The 16,681-nt window shown below is 39.6% G+C and overlaps 1 protein-coding gene across 1 annotated transcript; it reads left to right on the top strand.

Moving 5' to 3' along the window:
* The first annotated feature begins 1,042 nt into the window (after positions 1 to 1,042).
* On the top strand, positions 1,043 to 1,984 carry LOC120240021 (olfactory receptor 1030-like). The gene has a single exon (XM_039244589.1). It carries the CDS (start codon positions 1,049 to 1,051, stop codon positions 1,982 to 1,984), a length of 936 nt encoding a protein of 311 aa, XP_039100520.1. The 5' UTR covers positions 1,043 to 1,048.
* The last annotated feature ends 14,697 nt before the right edge of the window (positions 1,985 to 16,681 follow it).

A 16,681-nucleotide genomic window follows, 5' to 3' on the forward strand; every position in this document is an offset into this window, starting at 1 on the left:
AATTCATAGCTTTGGATTTAAATGTTTGGTCCTTGTTCTAGAAGAGAAGCCAAAAAAAAAAAAAAAAAAAAGAATCAGAAATTGACCCAAGTACTTATGAATGTTTTACTATACATTAAGGCTGGAGTTTTAAAACAGCAGAATCAACTAGAAAACTGTTTCACCAACAAACAGCCTTAGAGCAGCCAGCTAGCTATTTGGAGAAATAAGTAAAATGAGTTGATCACCTCATTCTTTATATCAAACTTAAACTCCAGATAAAGCAAAGATTATAATGTAAAAATGAAATCCATCCAGTAAAGCCCTAGAATAAAACTAGAGATCATTTTAAAAATAATTTTAAGTAGAGAAAAATGTATCTAACTATGTCACAAAGATCAGAGTTCAAAAAGAAGATTGATAAAGTTGACAACAAACCCTTTAAAATTTACTGTGTAGCACAAAGGGAAAAAAATACCATACCAATGTTAACTGACAAACTAAGAATTAATTTGCAATACATGTATCAAACAAATGGCCAATCTCCTTAATAAACAAAGAGGCCCTGTAAATAAAATGCTTAGAAGACCAAGAACTTAATGGTAAAATTAGCAAAGGAACTGAACTGACCAGTCATGAAAAAGAAATACACATGTGAATAATTGCTTGAAAAAACGCTAATCCCTACTCATAATTTTTAAAAATCAAGAGGACATGAGTTGCCCAGTATTTACCATCATGGGGGCAAAGGTTTAAAATTTGATAAAATTCTGGGTTGGTGGGAAAATCAGTATTCTTGTACAGCATTTTTGGGAGTGTAACTTGGTGGAACTTATGTGGAGGTCACTTGGTCAATTTGCATCAAAAGAGAAAGTAAATGAATTCCAACTTTCTTAATCTGAGCAGAATAAAGCCTTGTGGCTAATGGCAGTCTTTAACCATTGGAATTGTGGAGCCAAATATTTGTCATCTGGTACTGGAACAAAGAGGTAAGAACCTTTTATTTTTAGTCTAATCATTTTGAAGCCATATTTCTTTTTTTTTTTTTCCGACGGAGAGAGAGAACAAAATGGCAAGAGGCAATCGTACCACGGTGACAGAATTTGTCCTTATGGGATTCACAGAGCGTCCTGAGCTGCAGCTTCCCCTTTTTGTGGTGTTCCTGGTAATTTATCTCATCACCCTGGTAGGAAACCTTGGCATGATCCTGCTCATCAAGGTGAATCCGAGGCTCCACACCCCCATGTACTATTTCCTCAGCCACCTGGCTTTCATTGATGTTGGCTACTCATCTTCCATTGGTCCCAAAATGCTGCAAAATTTATTGGTGAAGAAAAAAACCATTTCCTTTTCAGGCTGCTTTGCCCAGCTGTATTTCTCCAGTGCTTTCGCCACTACTGAATGTTTCCTCTTGGCCACAATGGCCTATGACCGCTACATGGCTATCTGCAACCCCCTGATTTACTCAGCCATTATGACTCAGCGGGTCTGCAAGGAGTTGGTGATAGGAGTCTATACCTATGGCTTCCTGAACTCTGTAGTACAAACAGTTCTGACTTTCCAGTTGTCTTTCTGTGACTCCAATATCATCCACCATTTCTACTGTGCTGACCCCCCTCTCCTTGCCCTCTCCTGCTCTGACACCCACAACAAAGAGAAGCAGCTCTTGATCTTCTCTGCAGTGAATCTCAGTGGATCCTTCCTGACTGTCCTCATCTCCTACATCTGCATCCTCTTTTCCATTATAAAACTTCAGTCTTCCGAAGGCAAGTGCAAAGCCTTTTCCACCTGTGCCTCCCACCTCACTGTCGTTGTCATCTTCTATGGAACACTGTTTTTCATGTACATGCAGCAGCCTAAAGCAGGAAATTCATGGAAGTACAACAAAGTGGTCTCTGTGTTTTATAGTCTTGTAATTCCCCTCCTCAACCCCCTGATCTATACCCTGAGGAACACGGAAGTAAAGGACACCCTGAAAAAGATGCTAGAGGGCAAAGAACCATAGTGATGAGTTGTCAGAATGTAGCACTGGGAAAGTATGATTCTCTGACACAGTATAACCAACATGGTGGAAATTTAGCAGCCCATACCCATTCGGTCAATCCAATTTGCATTTTTTTAAGAGCAAAAGTGCTGGGCCACTTGCTTGATGTGGTTATATTGAATCCAACCAATTATCATTGGCTACATGATACTATATTGATTTACAAGCTATACTGTTAACAGTTGCATCTTTTGTATGTTGAATGTGAAGTGGCTTATTACCAATTAGGTAATAATATGATTTCTAGATTTTAAAAGAACCTAAAAAGCAACATTCTGTGTAAAACTATAAATTAATGAACTGGAGTACAAAACCCACACATGAATCTCTATGTTGTTAGAAATATCTTCCAGCTTAAGACACCCCATTTTTGTAGGATATCATTTGTTAGTCTTAAAACATACTTCTTCATAATGTATTGCTATAGATGGTGGGTAAGTTTCAAGACCAGGTTGCAAGAGGCTTGTTTAATCTAAATGTAGTTGCAATACTAAGTGCTTAAAATGAACAATAGAAATAATAGTATTATAGTATGAATAAGTGGAGGAAAGAACAGAAAAACCACAAATTAGTGAAACATAGGGGGATTTTGTTTGTTTAATTAGAAGAGATAAGGTTTGGGGCACTTGGGTAGCTCAGTTGTTAAGTGTCAGACTTCAGCTCAGATCATGACCTCAAGGTGTGTGAGTTAGAGCCCCACATCAGGCTCTGTGCTGACTTCCCTGAGCCTTCTTTGGATCCTATGTCTCCTCTCTCTGCCTCCCCCACCCCCTGCCACTTGTGCTAGCATATGTTCATGTGTGCTCTTTCTCTCAAAAGTAAATAAACTTGAAAAAAAAAAAGAAGAGATAAGGTTTGATCTACTTTCAGAAATGCTAAAAGTGGTCATTTATTCAATATCTAGGGCTTAATTTTTCTAGTTTCTGGAAACCACAGTTACAGTGATGTTTATAGAGCAGAGGAGGGAGTCTTACTTGATTTCAAGAAAGGGAAAGACAAAAAGTCTCCTAAGGTACCAGCCCAGAATATGCATGCTTCTGAGAAATGAAATTATTGTCTTAAGTAATTTGAATAATCTAGAGAAATACTTTAGTTTTCCAGCATTTTCCATGTTCTTTTTTTCTGTTTTTGTAGATCTGACAGTCCAACTTTCTTAGTTGAAACTACATAAATCTACAAGTTCTTGCTGTTGGGGATAGGCACAAAAAAACTTTTAATTTTTGTATTTAAACAAGAATATGAGCATTCTATGGTTTTTCCAAGTCTCAATTTTAATATTTCATCGAAAATAATTCTTAAGATATACAAATCTGCCACAAACCATTAGATTTCCTCCCTAAATTTTTTTCAAATGTGATTATTGTTTTGATTTTTTAAAAATTTACTAAGATCAGGGATGCTTGGGTGGCTCAGTCAGTTAAGTGTTCAACTTTAACTCAGGTCATGATCTCATGGTTTGTGGGATCAAGCCCTGCATCAAGCCCCACGTTGGGCTCTGTGCTGACAGCTCAGAGCCTGGAGCCTGCTTTGAATTTGGATTCTGTGTCTCCCTCTCTCTCTGCCTCTCCTCCACTCACGCTCTGTCTCTCTCTATCTCAAAAATAAAAATAATAAAAATAAACATTAAAGCATTTTTAAATAGCTAAGAATGTATATTGTCAATAAGTTACATAGAAATTTTAAATTAAATAAAAAAACTAAGAGGTTCCTATTGTCCCCAGATTCACACTTCAGATAATATGATGTGACCTTTTGTTTTTTGCTGCTTGTGATCTAATAATTTTGGGGAAAAAAAACAGTTAAATGTTTATAGCTTTTTGATTTAGCCCTGAAAGCCTTTCTGAGACCTCCATTGCAAGCTGTATTCCTAAACACTCGGGGCCGGGGTTAAAAAGAAAGATATTACAGGATTAAAGAACAAAGGGAGGAAGGGTATGAAGCAAGCCCAGGAGAGCTTGCACAGGTAATGAACAAGAGAAGAGCAAGCAAAGTGGATAGGACCACCCTGAAGGATAATTTGAGACGGATTATTGAACCATAAGCTCCTTGAGACTGAACAGATTCTTTCTTCACTTTGCACCCCCACACCTACCACAGTTCCTGGCACAGAACAGAAACACCATATCTGTTTGCTGAACCGAACTCAACTCTTCCATATTTATGCCTGATCCCGGTGGATGGGTGGACTTGGTGCCCAGTAATGGCCCTGTGTTTGGGAAGTAACAGAGAGAAGGAAGTTACAGCAATCATGACAGGAACTCTGTTTGCTAGTGTCACCCCCCAAGGAGCCCACATCTTTAAGGCAGAAAGATAGATGAATGCAACACATCCTGACCAGTGAAAAAGGTGCATCCAGGAAGTTGGTCTGTTGGGAAGATGGTAATAGCTAGGGTTCACAATGGACAGTGACAGGCAAGGGACTGTTACAATAGGAAGAGGTTGCTTTTAGGTCAAGAAAATGAGCAGGTACCAACACTCGGATGAGAAATTTATGTTTTCAATAAAAAGCCATACCCATTTCTTAAATATTTTTGGAACTAGTTTCATGTCAGTTTAGTTTAGAAACCAAAAAAGTAGTAAATATACATCATGTTTTAATACATGTATCTTGGCAAATGAATCATGCTCATGTTTTCAAAGAAATATTTGGTCTAAGGGTAAATTTATCAGTTCTTCGGTTTCTTTTAGACAAAACTGAAGAAAACCCGTCATAATGCTTTCTCCATAATGCCTTCCCAGCTGTTGAATTTGTAGCCTTTGTTCAAGTGCTTCCTTGATTTTCTGTAAAACAAAGTAGAAAATTAATAATAATATATTAAAGTGTGGCTCCTGAGTGGCTCAGTCAGTTAAGCATCCGACTTTGGTCAGGTCATGATCTCACAGTTTGTAGTTTGAGCCCCGTTATCAAGCTCCGTGCTGACAGCTCAGAGCCTGGAGTCTGCTTCAGATTCTGTATCTCCCTCTCTTTTTGCCCCTTCCCTGCTCACAGTCTGTTTCTCTCTCTCTTTCTCTCAAAAATAAACATAAAAACATTTTAATAATAATATATTCATAGGTTATAAAGGATATTAATCTATGTTTTCATAAATTTCCCAAAGACCTAAAAAACAAAGAGCTGGCTATGAGGAAGGGTCTGAATTAACTGAATTTGCAATACTATTTTCTATTTCATTTCTCACTGGGGCTCCTTAGTCTTATAACTCTATCTCCCTGATTTGGGCCTTATGGTAAGAAAAGTCGCAGGTGCAGAATTCTCTGATCAATTATTGACATTAAAAAAAAATATATATATATATAGCACACTATACACCTGTGTAGTATTACAATGATGATATTTAAGCCATACAAGAAACCAAGATGATCTTTGTTCACTTATAAAGTAAAGCCATTTAAATCAATACTCATAATAATTGTACTAATTTTTCAACCAAAAAATAAACAAATAACTCACTATGTAACATTACCAAAATAAAAATGTTTTACCTTCATTGGATTTTCAGAGTCCAACATTTCATTAAAAGTGAAAGTAAAACTTCTCTCAGATATAAATAAAATGGAAGTCCATTTTCACCATGGTAATCCTAAAAATGGATATTAGTTGCCAACATTTACCACATAGACAACTTCCATTAATAAATGTCATATGTTACTGAAACACAGGACACATGCATATAAATTAATACTGATTTGCATATAAAATGATGAATTTTTAATCAGCTTAAATTTAGATGTCTTATTTATCCTCATTTACTATGCTAGTAATTTGTCATACTTAGAAACATACCAAGAGGATTTTTTAATGATGTTGATCATGAAAAAGGAAACATGAAAAGGCAAATACTATTCATTTTCTCTTGTATTATTTGATGTGTAATATTTCAAAAATTTAGAATTTTAAAATCTCAAATATGCACCCTCAAATCTTTAACTCTGCCCTAGATGTGCAGTCCCAGCATTCTCTGGAGAGCAAGATGGAATAGGAAAATGTTGATTCAGTGCTTCAGAGCAGCTCCTGCCTACAATTAAGTGGCACATCCACTGGAGAGATAAGGAATGTCAGAACTTGGGGACTCTAGGCTCCTAGGAAGGTGGCAGATTTAGCCTATTTTCCAAGCTCTTTTTTGCTGTAAAAATACAAATGTTCTAAAAATAAGTAGAACTTCCACCTCTGGTAATATAATGCAAACTGCAGTGAGAAAAAAATAATTTTTATTTTTAAAAATCAAATACTTATCTTGGGTCCCTGGGTGGCTCAGCCCAATTAAGCCTCTGACTCTTGGTTTCTGCTCAGGTCATGATCTCACAGTTAGTGAATTCAAGGCTCGTGTTGGGCTCTACACTGACAGCATGGAGCCTGCTTGGGATTCACTCTCTCTCCCTTTCTCTCTCTGCCTCTCCCCTGCTCGTGTTCGTGTTCTCTCTCTCTCAAAAATAAATAAGCAGGGGCGCCTGGGTGGCTTAGTAGGTTAAGCGTCCGACTTTTGCTTAGGTCATGATCTCGCGGTTCATGGGTTCGAGCCCCGCATCGGGCTCTGTGCTGACTGCCAGCTCAGAGCCTGGAGCCTGTTTCAGAGTCTGTATCTCCCTCTCTCTCTGACCCTCCCCTGCTCACGCTGTCTCTCTCTCTCTCTCTCTCTCTCCTAGAAATAAATAAATTTAAAAAATTAAATAAATAAGCAAACTTTAAAAAAATAAATAAAAAGCAAATAACTATCTCTTTCACCATCACAACAGCTTACCTGTCCTAACAGACACTTCCCAGAAGGTTTTCTTCTGTGTCCTGAAAGAGAATGTTTTATTCCTACAAGCTCACTTTCTTTGCCTGGATGTGTTAACCACTCTGGCACCTGGACACCTACCAACCTGTGGTGTCTGCCCCTCCGTACAGGCAGCCCTGTTTGCTGACCACACGGGACGTGCTATGAGGAGAAGGGATGGGGGATAGGACAAGGTTCCAGCTGGGCTTGCGCTCTCCAGCCCATGTCTGGCTCACCTCAGCTCAGAGCACTGCACGAACACAGGCTTCTCATACTTGGGCAAGACTAGGGAGAGCTCCTAGGTTAATCTCTGGATGTCCCACAGGTTTTTATTCCATTCTTGGTGTCCTTCCTATTAGACTCATTTTTAACTCTCCTTATTGTATCATCTCCTGTTTCATCTGAAAGCTGATATCATAAATAGTATGTTTTCCTTATCATCTGCATCAGCAAAACTAGGGAGTAGCCTACCTAAGAAATCTTTCAGGAGTGGAGTTTAAAGTAATGGTAAAATTAATATAGTCATAGAGAAGCAACTGGAAAAGAAATTCTAATTAATGCTATTTATATTGAGAGGAGTGATTTTTATAAAAAAATGTTAAAGTATCTTTCACAAATTTTGGACTGTCTTTCCTCCTAATGTTTACCACAAATGACAGATAGGTCCTAAAGTGTCCATAGGCACAGAATAACATTATGCATTTTAATCTAAGAATACAGTGTTCTCTGCTTTCATTGATTAGGTATTAAAACATAATCTGCTAAGCTTTTATTATCCTGGCCTATTCATGTTCCCAGGACATTAAGTTGTTAAATTTATCAAAAGGAGGTTCTGTCTGGGTGATCACCTCGTTAAATTTATAATGGACTTCTGATCATGTCTGTAGATTCACATTTAGGGTATGTTACAGATGCCTGCGTGTCAAACAAGCAAAATAAACCACGCTGAGACCTGAAAAAAATGTATAGTCTGGGAGGTGAAGACTTTCTATAAAAAAAAAGAAAAAGTGGCCTCAAAAGGGAAAGTTTCAAGGACTGCAGCATTGCTGGTGGGGTAGTCGGGAGTGGAAGTAGAATGCAAGGTCCTCATGAGTCCAATTCTGCTCTGAACCATGGTATCAGTCAAGTGCGTTGGTCATCCTAGTCTTAGCTTTCATCTAGAAAATGAGGAAATCATCTCTTGCAGGGTCATCATGGGTTAAAATAGTAGAGGGTATGCTAGAGTGTATTTGAAACATTTAAAAGTACAAAGCGTTTATTTTTAATAACCAGACTCTACTACTTCTGACTAGTGTTCAACTTTAAGGATCTCTGATTTGAAGCAAGTATTTGGAAAATCTTTGCCTGTAAAAATGTTTCTATGAAGTATGGAAGTTTGTTTCTGTCTCCAGTGATAGATTTTCTTTATTTCGTCTGCTTGATTGGAAAACTTAGTACAGCCTGTTTCCAATTTCCAGGAGCCTCAGTCTTAATGTCTGTTCAGAAGTCAATGACTCGGAACATGGATACACTGTCCATGGAAACACAGTTGCATGTGGGAGCAGACCATGAAAGCCTTCTTAGTTTATAATAAATCTCCGCAGACATTTCTTTGACCCTGAACCACTCCAGTTTATATGTTCCCATAGAACAAAGGTCTGACGTTCCAAATCAGGCCATTAGGAACTCCTCTTCTACTTGTTATAGCTACTGCTGTGGAAGGCAGCGTTCTCATGCCCACGACTGTGGCTGCCCTGAGCTTCTCTGGCTGCACCCCAGCCTGTGAAAGGACAACTAGAAGGGAGCTGTGGGGTGGAGGCCAGCATGTGTGGTGGGGCAGTGTTGGGGCTCTCGCTCACTTTCTCCCTTTCCTTTTCCTCAACCTCTGCTTGCACTAGCAGTAGACCTGGAAGAAGTTTCAATGAAACAACCCCAGAGTTCCAGTCCTGCAGAAGCCTCTTCCCCTCTGTCTCCTCTCCAGTGTTCTCTACCTTCCATGCGGCTGCCAGGATGGGAATTCCACCTCCCCTCTCACACCGGGAGGAGGGTGACTAGGAACCTGAGACATGAGGCTCTAAGGCTGGGCAGGAGGGCTGGGAGGAGGATGAGGGAGGGCTAGGGAGTAGCTGAGGCGCCATTTCTCAGACTCCATGGTGCCCCTGGCTATTGCTTTACTTCTCTGAGGGAGAAAGCAAAATCTTTCTCCAGGAAAACCAATGAACCATCTAGGAAATTGCAGCATTGCCTATGAAATACAGGAGAGGCTCAATAAAATTTATCTGACTCTTGGGTTAATTTATTCTCCCAGATTCTCTCTCTGGCCCTCTCCTCTCTCTCTCCCCCTTCTCAGTTGTCATCATCATCATCACCATCACATAGTTGCTCCATGGGGACCACAAGCTCAAAATCTTAATGATCAAATAATCGTCATCTATTTCACAACCAACTTCTGCTTTTCACAGTTTTATGCCTGGCACTTTCCCCCAATCACCTGGTTCAGAAAAAGCTATTGTTACTCTTGACTTCTCCTTATTATCCTCACATTTCAAAGAGAAGATAAGATTTATCCATCATTAATCCATGCATTCATAATCCCCATCCTTTCATTCCTATTACCACCTTTATCATTACTTTGTACCTGAATCTCCCTTTGTCTTTGCTTCTAATCACCCACCTCAAAGATCTTCAGTAAATTCACAGATGTATGAGAATAGTCAGTGATAATATCAGCATTTCAGACCAGTGGAGAAAGTTGGATTTATCAGCAAATTAGAAAAACTGAAGCCATACATGTACTTATTTGTCTTATGCCTTATATCAAAGTAAATTCAATATCAATCTGATTTTAATGTAATAAATGGAACTTTGAAAATACTAGAATAATATATAGATGAATATTTGCTAGTCTGGAAATAAGAAAATCCTTTCTTTAAAAAAAAACCTAAGGTCACAAATATAAATAAAAAGTGTGACAGTTTTGGTAAAATCAAAATTTTAAATTTCAATTCCAATAATTGGTAAACACAAAGATCAAGGGGGGAAATATATAATGTATATGTAACAATTAATATAGACAAATAAGGTAAATCAATAAAGGATAGTGAGAGGACATGAGCATACAACTCAAAAACCAAGAAATATAAATAGCCTAAAATAGGCAAAAATTGCTCAATCTCGTTAGTATTCAAAGAAATACAAATTAACACAATAATGAGATTACATGTCACCTGTCAGATTGGCAAAGATATTAAAGAATATCAATAACTGGGTGATAGTGTAGGAAAAGAACCATGATTGTAGGCTACTTTTGGGAGTGTAAATTGGCATAAAATTTCCAGAGGGCAATTTGACATTATTTACTTAGAGCCTTAAATACCTCTTTGATCCAGCAACTTCCCATATGAGATTTCTTTTGATGAAAATACACCAAGAAATGTACAAAGATATATGCATTTTGAACTTGCTATAATAATGTTTATAACAGTAGAACATCAGTAGCAATATAAAGGTAAATCAATGAAGGATTTTCTAAATAAATTAAGGCATAGCGATACAATAGTATATATAATAATGCACCCATTAAAAAATGTAGGTATACTTTATTTTCATGAAAATGCTCAGGGCTTATGTATAAAGGATTTCCAATTATACATATGACATCATTTTATTTTTAAAAAGGTGAAATATATACAGATATACAAATTGCTAGTAGTGCTTGGTATTGGTCATTTCTAAGTGATAAAATCCCAGGTGCTTTTTACTGACTATTTAGAAATAAACAAAAAATAAGAATTCAGATATAGTTTTAAACCCTTAGCCAAGATCCTATCCTCCATATTTTACTCCAAATTACCTTCCTAGTACCCAACGTCAAGCCCAGAGTCAGGGAGCCAAGTTAAAGGATGCTACCACAGTCTAGATATATAGGGAGTAAGGATAGCAGGAAGACGGGGAACAAGGCAAGGAGGAGTAAAAGATGATGCTGGAGTTTCAGATCTGTCTGACAGGGAGGCCCTGGTCCAAAAGAGGAGATGATCCAGCTGGAAGATGCTGGGTATTTAGACCCTCAACTCAGAACCCTGAACATAGCAGCAATTCAATGTTCTTTAATGGATGAACATGGTTGCATACGATCCTTATTATAGTTTGATGGATCAGTACTCTATTGGCAATATTCTCTGGAGATTCCAAGAAGAGACTGATCAAGGCAGTTCCAAGCAATAAAGAAAACATTGAAATCGGAATCAGATCTCTTTTACCCAGTCACTTCAGCCTTTCCTCCATCTGGGGGTTCTGCCCTGGGACTGCAATGCCACTTTCCCAGAGAGGTCTTCCCTGACTTCCAGGTTCAAGAAAAAGAAGGAAGTCCAGCCCTCCTGTGCTCACTTGTCTGGTTGTGAGTATTCAGCTGGTGCCTAGGAAAGCACAAATCTCTGCCCTTCTCATCTGGACTTGTTTTGTTTTGTTATTTTTTTCCCTTATTTTTGTTTCCTTATTGTGTGCTGGACTTAACTAACATAGAGAATGCATCAAGGAGTCTGCCCAGAATACCTGGAATATCAGCCCCAAAGACGTGGGCCCTTCCCGGGGGTCTAAATCCCCGCACTTACCTTGGCGTTGGGCTCTCAGTGCCCTTCAGGCAGCACTGAGCACTCTGCTTGCAGGGGTCTATCTCCGTTCATCATCACAATAGCAGATGTAGCTAAAGCAGAACTTGCAGAAGCTAAGTGACACATCCTGGATCACAGAGCGTGCATACGATGGAGGTCAGATTCCTTCGAGGGGAGAAGAAATCTGTCGGCGTGGCAGGCATGTTATCAGAGTGAGGGCTGGGTATAACCCAAAAGCTCTAAGGTGGGACTGGGCTTGGACCCCAGACTGCTTAGTGGGAGTGCGGTAGTAAGTCGGCTGTGACCTGTTGTTCCTCTCTGGTGGGACTGACCTGCTTCCGCACGGCTCAGGTGGGAGAGCCCAGTGCTGGGAACACAGGATTGCTGAGGCCCGGCTGGCCTGGCCCGAGACTGTTCTCGGCAGTTACCCTAGCACCGCACAGCTTTCCAAACTCAGTCTGCCTTCTGCTCCAGAAGCCTGACTTGCTTTTGTCCCAAGTGTTCTCAGGGACCAAAATATAATAAGGACCTATTACATTTTGCAGGCTTCTTGAAGACTTTACATACTCCCTTCCAAAGAACCTTCACTTCAGGCTCCTTATGGTAAAAGGTGGGTCTCCTCTTATGGGCCATTCTGGTAAATCATTGGCCTCAGAGAAGATGTCTGAACCCTAAATTTCTTTTTACTCTCATTTTCTCAATATTCTTAAGCTACAGGATCAAATTACTGGCATAATTCAAAAAGCATGAGAGTAGACCCAATTTTTTTGACAATTTAAATCCCATTTAAACCTCCCAGTTTTGTAGTGAAAACCAAATTTTGAGATGTGACATATGAGCACCTAACAATTGCTAACATTCTGGACTAAGAATAAAAGAAAAGAAAGGAACAGCCTCCAAAACTTTACAAACCTTTGCTTGATTAGGAAAGCAGCAACGCATAATTCATAAGCCCCTGCAAAAAACCACAGAAAACAAAAGACCGTAACTAAGAAAAAACATTTTAATTAAGAGCATTTAAAGCATTTAAAAAAATAATGTTCCAGGTTATGATACCTTAAAAACTTTGCAGAATTCAAGCATATTATAATACAAATATTTTAGAATATTGATTTACAATTCAAGTTGAACTGAACTGTCATGTATAGTACACATGCCTTCTGATGAATTCAAATTTAACTTTTTAGACTTCCTTAAGCCAGATATAATGCCTATGGGCTGTATAATTTTAAATTAACTTTTGAAAAAAGATCCAAGTCATTGAAGCTAGCAGCCACGTACATGCACATCCTCGCTATCGTGAATGTCTGGTCTCCAGGTTCATAGTGTAATATAAACGGGGGGAGTCTGTCAAGTCTGAGTTTTAAATAACTTGAGAAAATGGGATCTTGCAATTTCCCCCCGGGATTTAACACTAATCCTGCCATTGAGAAAATTATGAGGATATTATTAGGAAAGTTACAACACTTGGACCCTCTTGAAAAGGAGCTGGTATTTGTAGCCTTTGTAAATTCTACATCAAGTTCTGTGTTGTTTTTGCCTTTGGTAAATGGTATGCCTTTCTTAGTTATAAAAGCAGTGACAGTCTAAAACAGCCCTAAACAGCCCAGTCTAAAATATTTCTATTGAATAATAGAAAAACAAAACATTAAGCCAAGCCAGAAGAGAACTGCCCACTCTCTCCTCCACAGGCTTCCTCCTCTGCACCCACCACTTACATTGAAATGGTCATTGACGTGCCTGTTGCTCCCGCCAGACTGTGAGCCCCTCGAGGACAGGAAATGTATCATAATCTCATCTCTCGTTTTTGTTGATGTTCACTTCATCCTCCATTCATATACTATAGTCCTGGTCCTTAATGAATACTACACAGGATTCTTCATACTTCAGAACAGTGTGCCATTTAAAAGGAGAATGTATCAGCAAAGGAAGCAGGAAGGTTGTCAGAGCCACCAATAGTAGTGCCATCTAAAAACCACCCATGGGAAGGGGCGCTGGGGTGGCCCAGTCAGTTGAGCGTCTGACTTGATTTTGGCTCAGGTCATGATCCCAGGGTCAGTGTGGAGACTGCTTGAAATTCTCTCTCTCTCTCTCTCTGCCCCCCATCTCTGCCCATCTCCCCTGCTCTCTTTCTCTCCAAACAAACAAACAAACAAAACAAAAACACAACAACAGAAACATCAAACATCTTGGGAGAGAAGCTCTGTGGATCCAACCCAAATATCTGGCCCTCCTGATTTGGAGAATGGATGCATCAAGACACCAGAACTTCCTGCGATTTAATGGCTACATCATAGCAGAACTTCCCTACTCTGATTCCAAGCTTAGGGGAGAGGAAGGTTTCCAGGTTACCTGATCTTAGATTTCTAGTTTTTCCTCTTGTATTGAGTAGAGTGGCATCTGACCATATCCATAAGTCTTTTGTGAGTTTATTAGCATGAATCTGAATCCACAAATCAGATCAACTCTGGAACAAAGAGAGTTTTTATGCAGAGATGATGGTGCATTTACAAGTGGGCCCCTGGTGGATGACATGCCTGCTTCCAAAAGCATTCTCTCTTGTATGTCCTCAGCCCCAGGGTCAGTGCTGGGTAGATAGGCTGAATTGGACATGATCCCGAACTGCAAGAGACTTACAAGTGAAAAGTGGAAGAAATATGTTCTGTGTGCTATGGTAGAAGTCTGTATGGGCACAGTGGGAGCAAAAAAAAAAGGGAAACAAATGGTTCCCTGGGTATAGGAGAGAAGCAATATACATTTTGGGAGAAAGATGTGTTTCCCATAAACACTCTCCAGGAATAGTACAGGGTTCATTAGAAGGCAATTGGGAAGAGACACTAACTAAAGAAAACATAGGGAGCCACTGAAAATACCCAGGAACTTTGAGGTGAACTGATTTTATTGATCAAATAATGGTTTTACAAGACCGACTGATTAAATGTGAATGCTTCAAATAACCTCAGAAAGCACTTAGAGGGTATATGTATGGTAAATACATTTTTGGAGTCTCTAAATGCCCTTATATTTTGAAGCACCTTTTTTTATTAGTGAATGGGGGACCCAACAAAGTAAGAATGTAGAATTATTTCCTGTAATGAGGAAGAAGGCCACAACACTCGTTCAGGCCTAGGGCCAGGAGTCAGCAGCATGCTGGCCAGACTCAGGGATAGGATTACATAGTGGTTAAAGGCTCTAGAGTTAGGTGGCCTGAGTTTGAATCTTGGGTCCACCACTCATGTAATCTCTGTCTTTCAGCCCCATAAAATAAGGTCGGCAATAGTACCAGCTGCATGGGTGTCCTGGGATTAAATGAGAGAACATGTGTGAACACACCAGAGCCTGGCATGTGGTAAGCACTCAGTAAATGCCCACTTTACATGGAAGAGTGGCCACTGGCCACTGGCCTCTATGGTCTTGCAAATTACAGAACACAAAATCAAGCAGTTTAATGCATAGGCTTCTTGTCTTATCACCCACCGGGGCTCAGTGAATTAAGTATCCCACTTTGGCTCAGGTCATGATCTCACAGTTTGTGAGTTTGAGCCCTGCATTGGGCTCTCTCTGCCCCTCCCCCACTCGTGCTTTCTCTCTCTCTCTCTGTCTCTCTCTCTCTCTCTCAAAATAAACAAACTTTAAAAAAATGCCTGGAAGGGGAGGAATGGCATGAAGGAAAGGACAGAGGTGTAAGTGAAAAAAAGAAAAAGGAATCAATCAAAGAGACAGAGGGAACTATCAAGACAGAGAGGAAAGAGAAGAAATGAACCTGAACATATTCTGAAAATGTGACAGGGAAGGAGCTGTATGGTCAGTGGGGTTACAGAAATGGCTCCATCTTCACCACACCATGGGCCTCAGTTACTCTGCATCCCTTTCTTGTATTACTCCAAGTTCTACTTCATATCAGAATAGTTACTTGTGCTTGATAGAAAATACTTGAAAATATCAGAAAGTATTTTAAACAATATAAATGACATAATCTCATCTGCCCAGAAGTATCCACCATCAATAATATTGAATAATTCCTTCCATTTTTTTCTTGAAGTGTGTAAATAACATGAATTTATCTTTCTGGTGCAGCATTAGATAAATCTAGCTGAAAGGAGTCTCATCAAATTCTCAGGGCATATTTGGAATGTGATGGGGGGGTGAAGCAGCTGTATCAGAGAGGGTGACTGGGGACGGCCTCTCTGAAAAGGTGGCATTTGAAGAGAAGCCAGAAGGAAGTGATCATGAGAAGAGCTGAAGAAAAAGTACTCCGAGCATCAGGAGAACAGAAAGCGTGCAGGCTCAGAGGCAGAAGTGTACTGGGATACTGGAGGAACAGGATGTGTAGATGTGGTTAAGCAGAGTTAGCAAGAAAGGGGAGGACAGGAAATGAGGTAGAGACAGCAGGAGGTTGGAGTATGTAGGGACTCATAGGCTCGCTAATGATTCTGAGTGAGCCAGGAAACCTGGAAAGGTTTGAGCAAAGGGGTGTCCAGTATGTGAGTATGTGGGTGCCTCTAAATGACTTGGTTATTTGGTACACACTCATTCTACCTCCATTTACCACTGACCCACTTATTTTTCCATTGACTTTGCATATCTGTCACATATTTCATGATCTCTAGTCTTTATCATCGTCATTCTATTAATAACTTTTACATCTTTGTAATGATTGCTGGCCATGATGCCCCATGACTCCTCTATCTCCTGGGGTTAACTTCAGTTCCCAGTGCTGTCTGCCTCAGTTCATCTGGGCACCCTCATTTCGTCAAGCCAGGTTACAAGCCAGCCCATTGAAGGGATAACGTTGGTTCAGGCGTCCACCAATCCAACCCATTGTTTCAGGAAACAAGGTGAAGGAAGATTCAGAAAAGGTTGTATGGTCATCCTAAAGTAGAACAGATCCCTCAGGAGCTTGTTCTGTCCACCTGATCTTGCTGCAACAATGACCACTAGACGCGAGTGAATCCTTTGCTGTCCTGCTATTTACATTAGGAGCTTCAGATTCAGAGTCTGAAGGAAACAAGGATGCATGTTTGTGCTCTGACTGCTTAGAAGTTACGTTTTCCATCCCTATAGTGCAAGGTGTATTCTTCTTCCCACTGCAATGCAAAAGGCTAGAATTTCCAAAGCACTGGAAGGGGATTTTAGATGCTAAAAGGCCAAAAAAGAATAACCAGTGTTAAATATTAACATATTAAATATGGCTGTAAACTCTTTCTGAGTGTATCTTTGGTCATACCCAATAAGCTTTGATTTGGATTTCTATCATTGATGATAGTTTCAAAACAGTTTGCTAGAACTTCATTTAGAACAAAGAATAAATT

The sequence above is a fragment of the Hyaena hyaena genome, unplaced genomic scaffold, assembly GCF_003009895.1.
Source record: "Hyaena hyaena isolate Hyena2069 unplaced genomic scaffold, ASM300989v1 scaffold_245, whole genome shotgun sequence".
Lineage (NCBI taxonomy): Eukaryota > Metazoa > Chordata > Mammalia > Carnivora > Hyaenidae > Hyaena > Hyaena hyaena.

Excerpts from the sequence above, each read along its gene's own strand:
- LOC120240021 (XM_039244589.1), top strand. The coding sequence starts at position 1,049 with ATGGCAAGAGGCAATCGTACCACGGTGACAGAATTTGTCCTTATGGGA.